The sequence below is a fragment of the Heterocephalus glaber genome, unplaced genomic scaffold, assembly GCF_053883595.1.
Source record: "Heterocephalus glaber isolate CG9 unplaced genomic scaffold, H.glaber_assembly_v1.0 deba00000818, whole genome shotgun sequence".
In the NCBI taxonomy this organism is placed as follows: Eukaryota; Metazoa; Chordata; class Mammalia; order Rodentia; family Bathyergidae; genus Heterocephalus; species Heterocephalus glaber.
In genome coordinates this window covers 8422884-8437833 of record NW_028258164.1, presented here as the reverse complement: position 1 = coordinate 8437833, position 14950 = coordinate 8422884, and the positions used below count along the sequence as shown (strand labels likewise).

Sequence of the window (14950 nt, the reverse complement as noted above, 5' to 3'; positions counted from 1 at the left end):
GTTCCATATGAAACCACATCCAGAAGCATGTTATCTACTAATGCTGTAGGTAAGTGGTTTAGTTGCAGAGGGATTGGGCACGGGAGGTAAAAAGTTTTGTCTAGAGCTACTGAAAGAATGGCGCTGTTACATACTAAAACAGAAGAACAACAAAAACAATGAGCGCGTCAGAGGCAGGGGCAGAGAATATAGGAAGTTTAGTTTTGACTATGTTAAGTCTAAAGTAGAAAAGTCTCCCATTTGGACATGTAAAAAGAGAGATATACAAGTATAGATCAAAGATTCAACCTGAGAATAAGACCACCTAGATCTTGCTCTTTAGATGCAGACCCTAAAATGCAGATTTTTATGTGAGAAATTGTTTGAGGAGTTGATTTCAGGTGAAAACTATAGGGATGCAAGAGATAGAGTCATAGGTAGGAGAGCAACATGTGTGTAATGGTTTCATAATTAATATAATATCTCTTTGATCCCATGAGATACAGACTCACCCAAAGCAAGAAAGCTGTGCTATTATCAGCCTGGATCAGATATCACTAGCCAAGAGCATCCACAGAGAAAGAGATGGAACAATGTCCTAGTCTTCTTCAGCTACAATGGCTCCCTTCAATCAAAGAACAATCCTTGGGAACAGAAAGGAGCAGGTGGCCATGAGTACATCAATTCTGTACCATGAGAAAAGGGAAGGTACACCAAGAGTAATCCACCTCTTGTACCTCTGAGATTTTCCTGATTTGCTCACATGAGGTTTGTTCCATCTGTCCATAGCGTCTCCAGAATTCTGGTTGGCTGAAATTTCTGGAGAAATTTACAAGGAGAGGTTTAATGAAGCAAACTACGTAGACCTTTCATTGCTACAGCTGGTCAGGAGACCAGAACTATTACACATCATTAACCTCTTTATTGTTCACTCCAGCTTTGCTCTACGTTTAGCTAGCACTGAATGCTGGTTAGATAGCTTTCCTAAGAAGGGTCCCAGACCCTCATCCCTGAGAGCTCTGCGTCCTGATTTCCAAGCTCTTATAAGCAGTGTGAGCTGTCCCTGTTGATTTACAGTGATCTGACCATGAAAGCGCCACGAGATGACCCAACAGTCACCGGAGTGCTTCCCCTATTCCTCTCAACCCCTGTTTCCCCTGATGATTACGATCAGTTATTCCTACAACATGGAGACTCTTTTCCTTGCCTCCCCGTCTTCTGGGACTAGAATATAAAATGACAAGGTGGCAGCTGTGATGTTGCCACAACTTTTCTTACATTCCTTGTTGTAAGTGTTCCTGACTCTGGGGACCTAGACCTCTGTGCCTCTAGAGCCTAAACTGAATAGCCTGGAAGCACAGCTTCCCCAAGTGGATTTCTAGAGAATATGGTGAACAAAGCTATTGTACATCCACTCAGCTTCCCAATCCACGATTTCTTGTGTTAAACACGCTGTGTAAAATAATGGCATCAACAGATTCCATTCTGGGAAAGCAGCAACACACCCTGACAAAAGCTCATCTCAAAGTAGGGGGCACAGCTGAGCGTTGAAAAGGTCATTTCAGGGCTCTCTTGCTGTAGCCTCCAGGTGGCATGGGTGGTGACTCTAAGTATGCTGGAGGATGTAGCAGAGAGAAAATGATGAGTGTACGGCTTGGAATATTCAGCTAAGGATACGGGTAAAATACCACAAAGCTTTTATTGCTGTCATTTTTTAAAAATCTCTCCTCTCCTATGATTCTAAGTCTGAGATTTCTGAGAGACAAACCACAAATTTATTATGTGAGTGGTTGAATTACAATGTGACATCAATTCACAACCTTGAAAAGTCTCTTGAGGGTATCTTCTCCAAAGAATTAAAAGCATCATACCGCAGTGATATATGTGCACCCATGTTCATAGCACCACAATTCTTGATAGCTAAACCTTGGAAGCATCCCAATTGCCCATCAACTGGAGACTGGATAAAGAAAATGTGGTCTTTTTTAAAAATGCAGTATTACTCAGCCATAAAGAATGAGAAACTAGAGACATTTATAGCTAAATGGATGCACATTGAGGCAATACTCTTAGGTGAAATAAATAGGACACACTTGTGTAAATACAGAAGTGTTTCTCTAGTGTGAGAAACTGAAAGTGTAAATAAGGTATAATAGGCAATGTGAAACAGGGAGAAAAGGGGCAAGGAGAGGAGGAAGTGGGAGGGGTAGGGGAAAGGAAAGAAGGGAATGGAATCAATATGAGAAAATGAAAAAATGGAAACAAAGTCTTTGTAAGTAGGGAGGGGTAGAGGGGTTGAAGGGAGGGCAGTGGAATCGGGAAAAAGTAAGAACCAAGATGGATTATGTAAAGGTGCAAATCTCCAATGACAAATGTCATTATGTTGTATACCTTAAATGTACCAATAAAATTAATTTTTTTTAAAAGTCTCTTGAAAAAGTTCGGGCATTAATCAGGAAGAAATGGAACGTAGAAAACTGAAATGGAGACATGGGTAGATTCTAATAAAGCTAGAAACGTGAACCCTAAATTCTGTTACATCTTCTTTACCAAGAGAGGCAGCTCTCCCTTCCCGGTCTGAGGCTGGACACTTGCTGTCTGCAGAACCTGTAAGAGAATCACTTCAAGTGGTTTCCTCATAAGACAGTGCAGATCCTGCTATGACCTTCCTCCAACCCTCTTGTTGCCTTTGGACATCCAATCTGACTCAAGTCCCAACAGGTCCAAGAGGGTGAGGCACAAACTGTGACCCATGAGGAGGTGTGCTACACCCCAAAATCCCAGGGAGGATTGCTGAATCCAAGGGTGCACGCCTTAGTAAGTCTGATTATTGTCAAATAACCCCCCATATTATTACAGTGTTTCATACTCCCAAAGGCAGTGTTTCCCCAAAAGAGCATGAATTCAAACTTTAGAGATTTTGCCAAGTGCATACTTTAAAAGTGATAGTTTCAGGACAGTTTTAATTTGCATTTCCCTCGTTATAAGTTAGTAATCTTTTTTCTGTTTACGAAGCTACTTATTTTTCTATGAATCACATACACTTGTTATTTGCCTTTTCTCTTTTTAGTTTTGTTGATTTTTTTTCTATTGTTTTTAAGATCTCTTTATACATTGAAGATTAAATTTTTGTTGTAAAGTGGTTGCAAGTATTTTCCTATCTCGTTTTTTTTTTAACTTTCTTATAAATTTTTGTTGTGCAAAACTTTTTAACTTCTATCAATTTTTTGAAGGTTTAAAACATTTTCTATGCCTCAAGTTTTTGAAAGAATCCCATCCTTCCATTGTTTTCTACCAATTGTGTTTCATTTCTAGTGTTAAAATATTACATACATTTGGAGTTTATCCTGGTTTGTGATTTGCGGTCTGGCCATTTTTTCAGAGGGCTATCCTGCTATCTCAGCATCGGTTGCTGAATTTTCCTCTGCTGTGAGATATTCCTTTTATCTATACTGAATTTATACTACATTGCCATTTGCATACGGTCTGCTGCTTGGGTTACCTCTTCTATGAGTATAAATTCACACACACTAAAATTTCTGAGGTTCACTGAACATGGTGGCACATGCCTGTAATCCTGGCTACTCAAGAGGCTGAGTCAGGAGGACCACAAGTTCAAGGCTAATCTGGGCAGTTTAGTGAGGTCCTGTCCCAAAATGAAAGCATAAAAAGGACGGGCCAGGCACACCTGTAATCCAGCACTTGAGAGGCTGAGGCAGAAGGAGAGTCAAAAGGTCAAGGGAGGCAGGCCGGAGCCATGGCCAGGGAGGCGCAGCCGGGCTCGGAGCTTGCTCGGGCTGCAGCCTTGGCTGGTGTCCCTGAAAGGGATCTCGCCGCTGCCCACCCGCCGCTCCGCTGCCCCGCAGGAGGCCGCCAGGGAGGGGCCGGCGACAGCGCGAGGCACCGGGAGGCGGGGGCGGCGGGGAAGTGATGCTGGCGCCTGGGAGCCGGGCAGCGGCAGGCAAGCGGCCGCGTCTTCGGGACCCTGCTGCAGTGGCCCCGTGGCCCGCGGGCCAGCGGAGTGGCTGGAGACCACACGCCTAGCGGATCTACTGGAGGCACTTCAAAAATTACTCAGTCGAAGAGAGGAGGGATTCAGTGCTTTACCCTGAGAGGACTGCAGAATTTCCATCATAAGACTCGCAACATGAATCAATCCCAGCGTCACACACTCTAGATCCAGACACCTCTGAAAAAGCCCTACCTATGACTGCATAAGGCCTTGGTGGGACATCGCGACACAAGCCGTAACAATTACAGGTGGAAAATATAAAGAAAACTGGAGAAGCAGAATGCAATGTGTGAGTAGTTATATCAAGTGGGACACAGCTTTGCTATGGAAGACCATATAGTGTAGATAACAAGATCATAGATTTTGCTTCTTCTTACTGTGGGGCATTAGACATACCAAAAAAGCAAGTCCTTCCCACATAGTGCCCTGTAAATCAGATTGTTTGCTTTCTCTGGTTATATGATATAGTCGAACAAAATTCTTTTTAAACAAGGATAGTGGTATCATCACTAAAAATAAATAATATTCTAAACCAGTATTATCACCATGGAGTAAAATAATGTATATGTTTTCTATTATATGGCTAGACGATATTATGATTTGATTTTTATTAAATGTGTATTATAAAACAAAAAAAAAAAATCAAGGCCAGCCTGGGCTACATAGCGAGGCCCAGTGCCAAAAACAAATTTAAAAATAAAAAGTGCTGGAGATGCAGCTCAGTGGTAGTGCACCCCTGGGTTCAATCTCTAGTACTGCAAAAAAAAAAAAAAAAAAAAAATGAGGCTCATACTCTGTTTCAAAGTTCAGTAGAATTTTGCCTACCTTCATGTTTCTTTGTTTTCTTTTTTTCTTTCTTTTATCTTTTTTTGCTTCATTCAATTTCCAGCACAACCTTTGAGTCTGTTGCTTATTGGTGTAATTGAAAAATACAGAGAATGTCTCAGTTTTAGAAGATTATTATGGTAAAAGACATTACCATGAATCTCCTCAAGATACCCTCACTTCAGACAAACATATTTCATCCTTCTTGACACTTCCTGAGGCAGTTCTGCAAGCTCTCTTTCCCAAGCGTCTGTAGTTGTGCTGTCATGGCTGCCTCCATGTCCTGAATTGATTCAAAACATTCACCTTTCACCGTCATTTTGACTTTGAGGAAGAGCCAGCATTTGCACAGTGCCGGACCCAGCAAATAAGGTAGATGATGACACACCATAATGCTTTTATTTGACAGAAATTGCATTAATATTTTGAATTGATTCAGGAGCTGCTTCAGTGAGTGCCAGGAGCAATGGGATAGGTGTGTTGGAGGCAAGGGACAATATTTTGACAAGAATTAATGGCAGTTTTCCTTTTACTGTAATAATTGCTAAATTTTCATTTAAACATTCACTATTTTTATCACACTTCATCAATATATTTTTTTGTTGTTGAGTATTTATATTGCTAAGTATTTTATTAAAAACTAGTGTTAAAATTTATTCAGCATTAATTGGAAAGGATTATGTGACTTTTCCTTAAAATTTATGAAAAATTATATTAGTGAGTTTCCTATAATCTAATCCCCCTTAAATCTCTAAAGTAAAATCCACTTGGCAATGATACAAGGTTTCATGTGCTACTGGGTTTTGCTTTCTAATATTTTGTGGAGGATTTTGTAGGCACAGGTGAGATTGGGCTGTAGTTTTCTGTTTCGTGCAATTTTTGTTATCTCTGTTTTCCTGACTCTTCTCCACCAATGCTGGCAAAGTAGTTGAGTGTTCTGGCTGCGGTAGGAGATCATCATCGAGCAACAATATCTAACTTATTTAGATACACTTTTTTGTCTGCCTGAAGAGCAGACAGTCTTTTACTGTTATTTTTTCTTAAATGTTCTTATATTTTTTGTAACTTCTGTTTTATAATTATATCAGCTATGCTCTTTAGCATGTAGATATTCATACTAATCTGTTTTAATCTTCCTTTTGTACCTCAATATCACAAACTTATCTCATTAACTTGTTTAATAATTTCAGGCATTACTTATTGAGTTTACATTTACCTGATATATTGTTTTTCTTTCTTTTATTATCAAACTTTCTATAACACTGGGTTTTATTTGTGACTCGTTCATATCATAAAGTTATATATTACTTTTTGAGCCAATCTGAAGACTTTTTTCTGAAATGTGAAAGCCCATTTTTATTAAATTGTGTGTCTAATATATTTGGTCTCAGTTCTGACACATTGTTTTATGTTTTGGTTTGAAAGGTTGGGGGAGTCTTTTGAAGGTTTTTATTATACTGTGTGTGCCTTCATTTTTGCTTGCAGTTCTAGTCATTGTAAGGAAAGTGTGCATTTTTGTTCTAGTACTCATATTTATAATCCTAATTTTCCATAATCTTTTGACCTATTCTTGTTTGCTTGTTTTTGTTTTTTGAGACAGGGTCTTGCTATGTACCCAGGCTGGCCTCAAGCAAGCAGCAATCCCGCTGCTCCAGCCTCCCAAGTGCTGGGATTACAGGTGTGTGCCACCACACTCAGCTCTGTTTCTGTAAAACACATTGCTCTTAGTTGCCACACATGAGCAATGATGATGAAACATTATTAACAGGCTTGTAAAAGTCTCGCCTATCATGTGCCGGGACCTGTTTTTCACCTCCAGCACCCAACTAAATAATAGAAATTAAAGTCTGTGACCTCCATCTTCCCAGCTCTCTGTTATTCTGTCATTTGTGGACTCTGCTGAGGAGAGGACCACATGACAAGGAACAGAAGGAAGCCTGGGCTCCTAAGGGAGGAACAACTCTGTGAGCCAGCCAGGCAGACCTTCCAGGTGAGCGTGGAGAAGGCTGCACCCTTGCAGGAAACCCAGAGCCACAGGCCCCATCCACACCTGGCTGAATTCCTGACGAAGAAACACACTCAGTAAATGTTTTCAGCCACTCAGAGTAGTAATTTGTTATACTGCACTAGATAACACGTTCGCATCCATGCACACAGAACAGATGTTGTATTTCAAATGAGCCTCTTGTCTGCAGAAAGTGTGTTTTTGCTGGGTTTTTCTTAATTCTGCCCCCATGGGGCTCTTTTACCTCTCTTCACAGTTCTTTTCACTGTATTTCTCAACTGCCCTTGACCCCATCTCTGTTTGCAGTAGTTTCGAAGAAGGTAACATTTGTGACTTACCTGTCTCTTAGCGTCACTGAAAGTAAAGCTTTCGAAATCTGTTTTGACTTTCTTGTTGCTTTTAAGAGATTTTCAGAGAACGAAGGGGAAAACTGATGATTTATATAGCTATACTTACAGCAGAAAGCCTAGTGTTGTTTTAATCTGCACTTTTTCCACTGAAGTTGAAGAGGAGTTTCTTTTCGCGTGTATACTTGGCTAACTATTTTTTAACATGTAGCCATCATCTATTATTTTGCTTATGTTTTTATTATTGGTTTGAAGGAGCTATTTGTGTATTGGAGATATAAGTTTATGCCTTTTAAAAATATTTGTAAGTATTTTCTGGGACTCTGTTACACGTCATCTAAAATTAAAAAGGATTCAGTGGTCTCTATATTTAGAGTAGAGTATCTTTTTATTTTAAAACAGTTTTTAATTCTTTCTGAAGTCAAATTTACCAATTATTTTCACTAAAATTCTATATTCTTGGTCATGTTTAAGGAGATCTATGAAAACAGGGGTTTTCTCTGTTTCTGGGGGACTGAGGGATATGTATACAACCTCCAGTGACAGCCAAAAAGGAGGAGTGGGCATAGAAAACATTTTAATTCAAAGAGTGTATTTTATGGGATAAAACGTAGTAGCAACTTTTTTAAAAAATGAAAAAGGTTTTATAAAGCTAAATAATGTTTAAATTAAACATTGGCTAGGCTGGGGGTGTATCTCAGTGGTAGAGAGAGCACTTGTCTGGCATGCATAGTACCACCAAAAAAAAGTTAAAGATCAACTATCTGGACTTTATCATAAACTGTTGGCTTTAATTTTATTTTTGTTTTTATAGTTGGAGTACGGTTTACTTATCTATATACTTTCATGTAACCATTATCTAGATTTTTTTGTTGATGTACCTTATTCACCCCTTCATTATGCCACATGGTTTTAAACACTATAGCACTAAACTGTTTCAGTCCTTTCACTACCAGCCATGATCTCCTTAAACCTAAGCCATAGTGTTTCAAGAATTAAACATATGAGGCTGGGCATGGTGATGCACACCTGTAATCCCAGCACTTGGGAGGCTGAGGCAGGAGGGCTGCCACAAGTTCAAGGCCAGCCTGGGCTCCATAGTGTCTTCAGGGCTAGCCTGAACTATATAGTGAAAACTTGCCTAAAAAAAAAAAAAAAAAAGTAATATCTGGAAGATCTAAGCTAATCAGTGTCTTTACTCCATTCCTCACACAAAAGAAATATTCAGTGAATGATTTTATTAATACCAATACCATAATACATGATAAAATTGGCTCTGGGCAAAAAATAGCCATTATAAGAAGTTACCAGGTGGTTTTAAAATACAACAAAACTTCTCTTTTAGTTTTTCCTGTATGTTCAAGCTCCAAGGGAACTTGCCCCTGTGTGGAAGTTAATGATTCTGGAAGAGGTTCTTTCTCCTGGGCTGATGTTGTAAAGATGGGAAGGAACAAAGAGTAGCTGATGTAGGGAGCTTCAGAAAAGGAGTCTGGGTCAAACAAAAAGAGCTGGCATCCCTCATAGACTGCTGGAAGGACCTAATTGCCTGCCGCTCCCAGTTGCTTAGCAATGGTCAAATGCATAAAAAGGAAGGAAGCCAAAGATATCACAACACTGGGCACTCACTCTCATTCCTGTATTTATTATTTATATATGGTAGGGTACAAAAGGCAAATAGAAGATGAAGGAAAGTTTGACTTCCAAGAAGTAAGCTGACCATGCAGTGAATTCATAAAAATAGAGTAGGTATCCAAGAGATGAATATACAGACACAGGTATACATGCTTACAGCTGGATTCCAGGTGCAATAGAGTCATTCTTTTTAATGCAGCAAGTACTTGTACGTGTTGCAGAGGATGTGTGGAGGACTATGAGTCAGCCCATACTGTTGGGAAATTAAACATCTCCTAGGGAGGAGAAGGCACCTTTGCAAATAACTGCACCACAAGGCAAATTCAGGTCACAGCTGGGGAACCTCAACTTATGTGTCCTTAGACATGGAAAAGATTAAGCTTAGGGATCATTCAAAAAAAGCTACACTGAAGAGGGACCATGTGAATCAACCTTTAAAGGTTAAGTGTAGGGAAAAAGAAAAAGATAAATCGTATTTTGACAGGTACATCTAGGGATAAGAGAACATTTTTCAGAATGTCAGAGAAGCCCCAGGCATGCTCATAACAAGAAAATCCAAATTCACTGAAACAGGATGGTACTAGAATGGAAAGAAGGAAAGATAAAACTGTTGCCAGATTGTAGAAGTCTTTGGATGCCAAGTGTAGGGGCCAATTTTTCATTCAGTTGGTACTGAGAGGTGATTAGAGTACAAATTGAAATGATCAGACTTGCACCTTCAGGAGATTAACTTGGTAATGGTCATTGTCTTAGTCCATTTTGTGCTACTATTACAAAATGACTAAGGCCTGGCATTTATAAGGAGTTGATTTACCTTGCAAATAGGGTGGCTGGAAAATTCAAACAGCATGACACTGTCTGGCAAGAACCTGTCCCCCACAGTAGAGAAGCAGAAAGGGAAATGGCCTCATGCCAAAGGGACCCAGACCCTGGGCAGCCTCGTTTGTGACAACCTCCTCTCACAAAAGCTAACCCAGTCCTGTGAGAATTATAGTAATATTTTACAGGGTCGCACAACCAGGTCCTAATCACCTTCCACTATGTCCCACTTCTTAGATTTCTGCCTCCTCTCAGTACCATTACATTAGGGACAGATAATGGAGCAGGTTATCGAGTAGTAATCAGGGCTCAGCAGACAGTAGAGAGTAAAAGTCAACTCAGTTGTCATTAGCCTGATTTAATCCATATAAGTAATAGAAAATAGGTTCAAATGAACAGAGGAGGGGGCTCATGGGGACACAAGAGAAGGGAAAGGAAAGGGAAGAAAAAGGGCAGGAGGAGGAGGAAATGAAGTAAGTGCTGCCCTTGCTAAGTGCTCAGGAGATAATGTGAGGTAAGGAAAACAAAATGTAGGTTTAGAGTTTAGAGGAAGGTCTAGGGTTTCGGTGATTATTTCCTTGGAGGATATAACGGAAACTATGTGAAGAGACATGAACACAGGAATGGGATTGGATATAACCTCTAAGGAAGAAGAGGGCTGGCTACAGAAAGAACAGAGGGGCAGGAGAGTGAATAGGGAATGACAGAAACACAAAGAGTGGCCACAGCAGGAGGAGGACCCAGTGCAGAATCACCAAAGCCAAGAGAAGAACTACCTTCAGGATGACATGGGAATGCACACTCACTGGTGTTGTGTGTGTTCCTTTTTATAAAAATCTTCTCCATAGATTAAACAGAACTTTTGTAAAGTGTATACTTTTAATCGTTTTTAAGAAATTGTCAGCAAGAGAGGGAAATATCCCAAAGATACAGGTGCAGGAAGGTGGTGATAATCGCACTTAATGACTGGAAAATCCCTCGTGTCCATGTAGAAACACATTCTGGCAGACGAGAGAGCAGAGGCGGATGACACAGAGCCACAGGAGGACTCTGCAAAGGATGCAGGCACGTGGCGCCCGTTGTGGCAGAAGTCAGATGGGATTTTTTTTTTCAAGAAAAAAATCTTAGAGAAATATTTGTTGAAGAAGGGAAGGGCAATTACAAGGGAAAGAATGAAGCTGTGTAGAGGGGGAGGGATCACTTGGCTGAGCTGAGAGGATGGAAAGGAGATGTAGATGGGAGAGAGCAGGATGGGAGCACAGAGTTGAACCTTGAAAGCCGAAAGCAGGGATCTGCTTTCTACTGCAGAGGGAAGCAGGAATGGTGACAGATAGGCACCTAGGCTGAGGTGCATTGAAGGGATGAGAGGGAAGTTGAGGTGCTCAGTTTGAATGGATCAAGGGATAACTGAGCTGAAGGAAGGCTTAAGAAGATGGGTAGAAAATCAGTCTACACTCTACTGAACCACGAGCCTTTTTATTCTTAAAGCTTTCAATTCAGATAAAGATAGATGAATTTGTCCACATCAAAAATTTCAGTAGGTTCCAGTATCAACCAAGAAGTTTCATCTGAACCCACAGACTTTAACCGTTATAGAACAGACTAATAAACTACCCCAGTGTAGAGAACATCAAAAATATATAAACACTAGATTCCCTGGCTCTCAGAAGAATGGACCCCAGAAGGTCATCTGAGGACATACACATCCAAGACCGTGCAGCCTGCAGCCCACGTACACATATTACACCATGCTCTATGTGGGAAACTCAGACACCAGGAACTCATGAAATCAGTGGGAGAAAGATCTTCAGCACAGCACATGCTGGGAACACTGTGAAGCGGTAAAAATGCGAAGGTAGTCCACAGGGTGCGGCCAGAGGAAAACAGAAGTTCCACAACCTTCTCCGGTCTGACTCAGCACCCAAAATATTTTATGATGTGTCCAGATCTTTGCATCCAGTTCCCAGGACAGTTTTAAACACCAAAGGATCAAGTACAGGGACAGTGAAAGTTCCCCAGTCCCTTGAACACATCAGGTCTCACAAGGAACATGATGAACGAATATCAGTGACACCAGCTCATATTTCAGGACCACAGGTATCACCTTGAATCCCACTCTGTTGAAGTTCTTCTAATAGTCTCTAAATGTAGCAAAGCAAAGAGGGAAAACATTGCATGTGGCAAAGAAAGAAGCTCGGTCTTGCTGCACCCGTGGCATGGAGGATCTTCATCAGCTGCAGCTCAGCAAGCCACACACCTTGAGGAGCAGCCTCGCTCCACCATGCCTCTCAACTTGAAGTTGCTGAAGAGTAGAAGGGCAGAGTGGACTGCTATGCACAGATGAGCCACCACCTGCCATACCCATTGCTTAACCTCTTGAAGGGGAAACCTAGTGCCAGAACTAAGCACCAGGGCCAGAAAACCAGAGGTTAAGAGGGTAACAAAAGAGATAATAGCGACAAGAGCTCTGATGTGGGCCTGAAGAGGGGGATCTTGAAATCCTGAGAGGCTCAACAGGGTCTTCTTGGTGTGTCTTCCCAGGGATATGAGGAGAAGAGCCATGAAAATGAGAAAGAGTCCAACAGGGATTGAAAAAGTAATCAGTTTTAGAGAGAAGAAGTAGAATTTTTCAAATGACCTTATGCTGTTCCCAGTGACATTCCAGTATTGGCAATTGTCCCTTAGATAGCTCCGATACAGTATCTGATTGCCTGTGAAAAACAGGATGCTGTTCAAGCCAGAAAAGCCCACACAGCTAAGCAGCAACCACGGTACCCACCCCGACACCTTGCACTTTAGCCAGAGGAAGGCAGGGTGGGTGAAGTTTGCAATCTTTATACAGTAAAAGAAACCAAGCCAAGTGCAGGACCAAAGGGTGGCAGAGTTCAAGAAATCCCAAAGGAAGTTTAGGAACTGCATTGTGGGGTCATAGGGGAGAGCTGTTGGATGCAGGACATTATAAATACTCTTACCTATCACTGCCCACTGAAGACAGAAGCGATAGGCCCCTAGGCTGACCAGTAACTTATTATAAGATGACAGTGTTCTCCGTAGAAACCACTTCATGCCCAGCGCTACAACGACAAAGCCGTTGCCCATCACAGCCACCAGGCACAAAAGGAATAAAATGATAATGAGGATGAGAACTTCCTTGTCAACCACCGGGTCTCCTGAAGCCATTTCTGTCATGCAAAAGACGGGTCTCAAGGTGTCAAAGGCCATTTCTGTTGGGCCGCTCTGGGAGGTCCTGTATGGTGTTTGTCCCTCTAGTGGCCCCAAGTACAGTGCTAAGCCAGAGTAGAGGATGTTGGCTCTCTGAGAGCGGAGAAAAGGTTTCTTCTCTTCAGACTAGATGCAAATCTTGTCAAGGCTAAGTGTCCAAAGCCCCCCACCTGCCTGTGAATTTGCCTGCTCTCCCGCCTATCCCTGCCCATTGTCAACACTGGTGTGGATAACATATCACGCTCTTCATGTGGTGTCCCTTACATAGGAGGTTCTACTTCTCTAAGTTGACACCTAAGACAGGGCCACACACCTGCGGCAACTCAGAAATGAAGTCCATACATTCTGGTGAGGTCAAAGCTCATATCCATGAAGGCAGCAGGGAATGATTATATTCCATGTATTGGTTCCGAGTGCTCTTGCAATGTTTAGTGCTCATAACAGCCCGAGGAAATAGGCCCTGTGACAATGCTCCTTTCACAAAGAGACAAAGAGGAAACTGAGCAAAACTTCTATTGAAGGAGGTTAACTCCAATTCTATTACTTGAAGGTCCATCATCAGGAATAGAACATAAAAGACAATTCTATATAATGAAGCAGGCAAATTTTTTCCAAAAATGTAAAGAGTATTTTATAATAGTGACCTTTAAAGTGGCATCACACAGAGAAATCCCCACTGAGATAGCCATAAGACGTAAGGGATGTGACAGAGAAAGCCCTGGCCTATGAGCCAGACAGGCTTCAGTGCAAACCCCAGCCCTCACTGTGGGTTCTTGGGTATGGCATTGAACCCCTCTGTGCCCCAGTGTACCTATCTATAAGATACAAAAGCATCCATCCTCAGTCTTCAGATTGTCTCAGAATCTCAGTTTTAGATTACAAGAAGACATGAAAGATGATTTCACAGATAAAGTAAATGAGGCCCCAATTTATAGAGTAAGGCTCCCACATAAAGTCACAAAGGAAGACCAAAGCCCAAACTGATTCCAGGACCAGGGATCCATAGTTGGTATCCTAATCAACACCCTATGTCCTTCATCCTTAGCTGGACTCAGGAGGTAGGATTTGTGCCTTGTCACAATTAAGAGAGGCCTTGCTCTTAGATGAAATGAATAGGACACACATGTGTAAATACGGAATAGTTTCTCTGGTGTGAGAAACGGTAAGTGTAAAGGAGGATCAAAAGGCATAATAGATAATGTGAAATAGGAAGACAAGGCCCAAAGGGGAAAGGGAAATGGGAGGGGTAGGAGAAAGGAAAGAAGGGAAAGGAATAAATATGAGAAAAGGATAAAACAGAAGCAAAGTCTTTGTAAATAGGGAGGGGTGGAGGGGTGAAGGGAGGGCAGGGGAATGGGGAAAAAATAAGAACCAAGTTATATCATGTAAAGGTGCAAATTTCCAATGAGGAGTGTAACTGTATTGTATACCTAAAATATACCAATAAATGAACGAGTAAAAAAAATGAAAAATGAGCGATCCAATTGCAAATAATAAGAACTATGAATTCACAGGTAGTCATTAGATCCCCTTAGCTCTTCTTTCCTCACCCATCAAGATACAATCACAAATAAATGTGGTAAGAAATCTATGAGAATATTTTGGAAACTATAAATCTAGGTGCATACAAGTAATTCTGGCCAGATGTGGTGGTGCACACCTGCGATCTCAGCACTCGGAGGCTGAGGCAGGAGGATTAACAGTTCAAGCCCAGCCTGGGAAACATAGCAATTTAGTGAAACCCTGTATCAAAAATCAAAATCAAAAATAGGTTTGAGGGTGTGGCTCAGTGCAAAATCCCTGGGTTGAATTTCAAATACAACAAAAATTGAAGAAGGAAGAGGAGGAGGAAGTAATTATGATAATGCCAATGGTTTATTATAATGACCATCTCCCATCCAGCCTGTGACTCCACTTGTCACTCACAAGTGGCCCAAGAGGAATTTAGGAGAGCATCAGGGATACGGTGAGGCCCGAGATATCAGATGTTGTGCCATCTACATTAATCAGAGGAGGATGGAGCAAGCAATGACTATAGTCTCCATAGGAATAGCTACAAGGAGTCAAAAACAATCAGCAATCAACCCCCATTTGAGTGTAGGTAGGTTC

The 14950-nt window shown here is 41.4% G+C and overlaps 1 protein-coding gene across 1 annotated transcript; it reads right to left on the bottom strand.

The window, feature by feature from the left end:
- Window positions 1-11735: 11735 nt before the first annotated feature.
- On the bottom strand, window positions 11736-13297 carry Tas2r60 (taste 2 receptor member 60). The gene has a single exon (XM_021240857.2). It carries the CDS (start codon window positions 12839-12841, stop codon window positions 11861-11863), a length of 981 nt encoding a protein of 326 aa, XP_021096516.2. The 5' UTR covers window positions 12842-13297; the 3' UTR covers window positions 11736-11860.
- Window positions 13298-14950: the final 1653 nt, after the last annotated feature.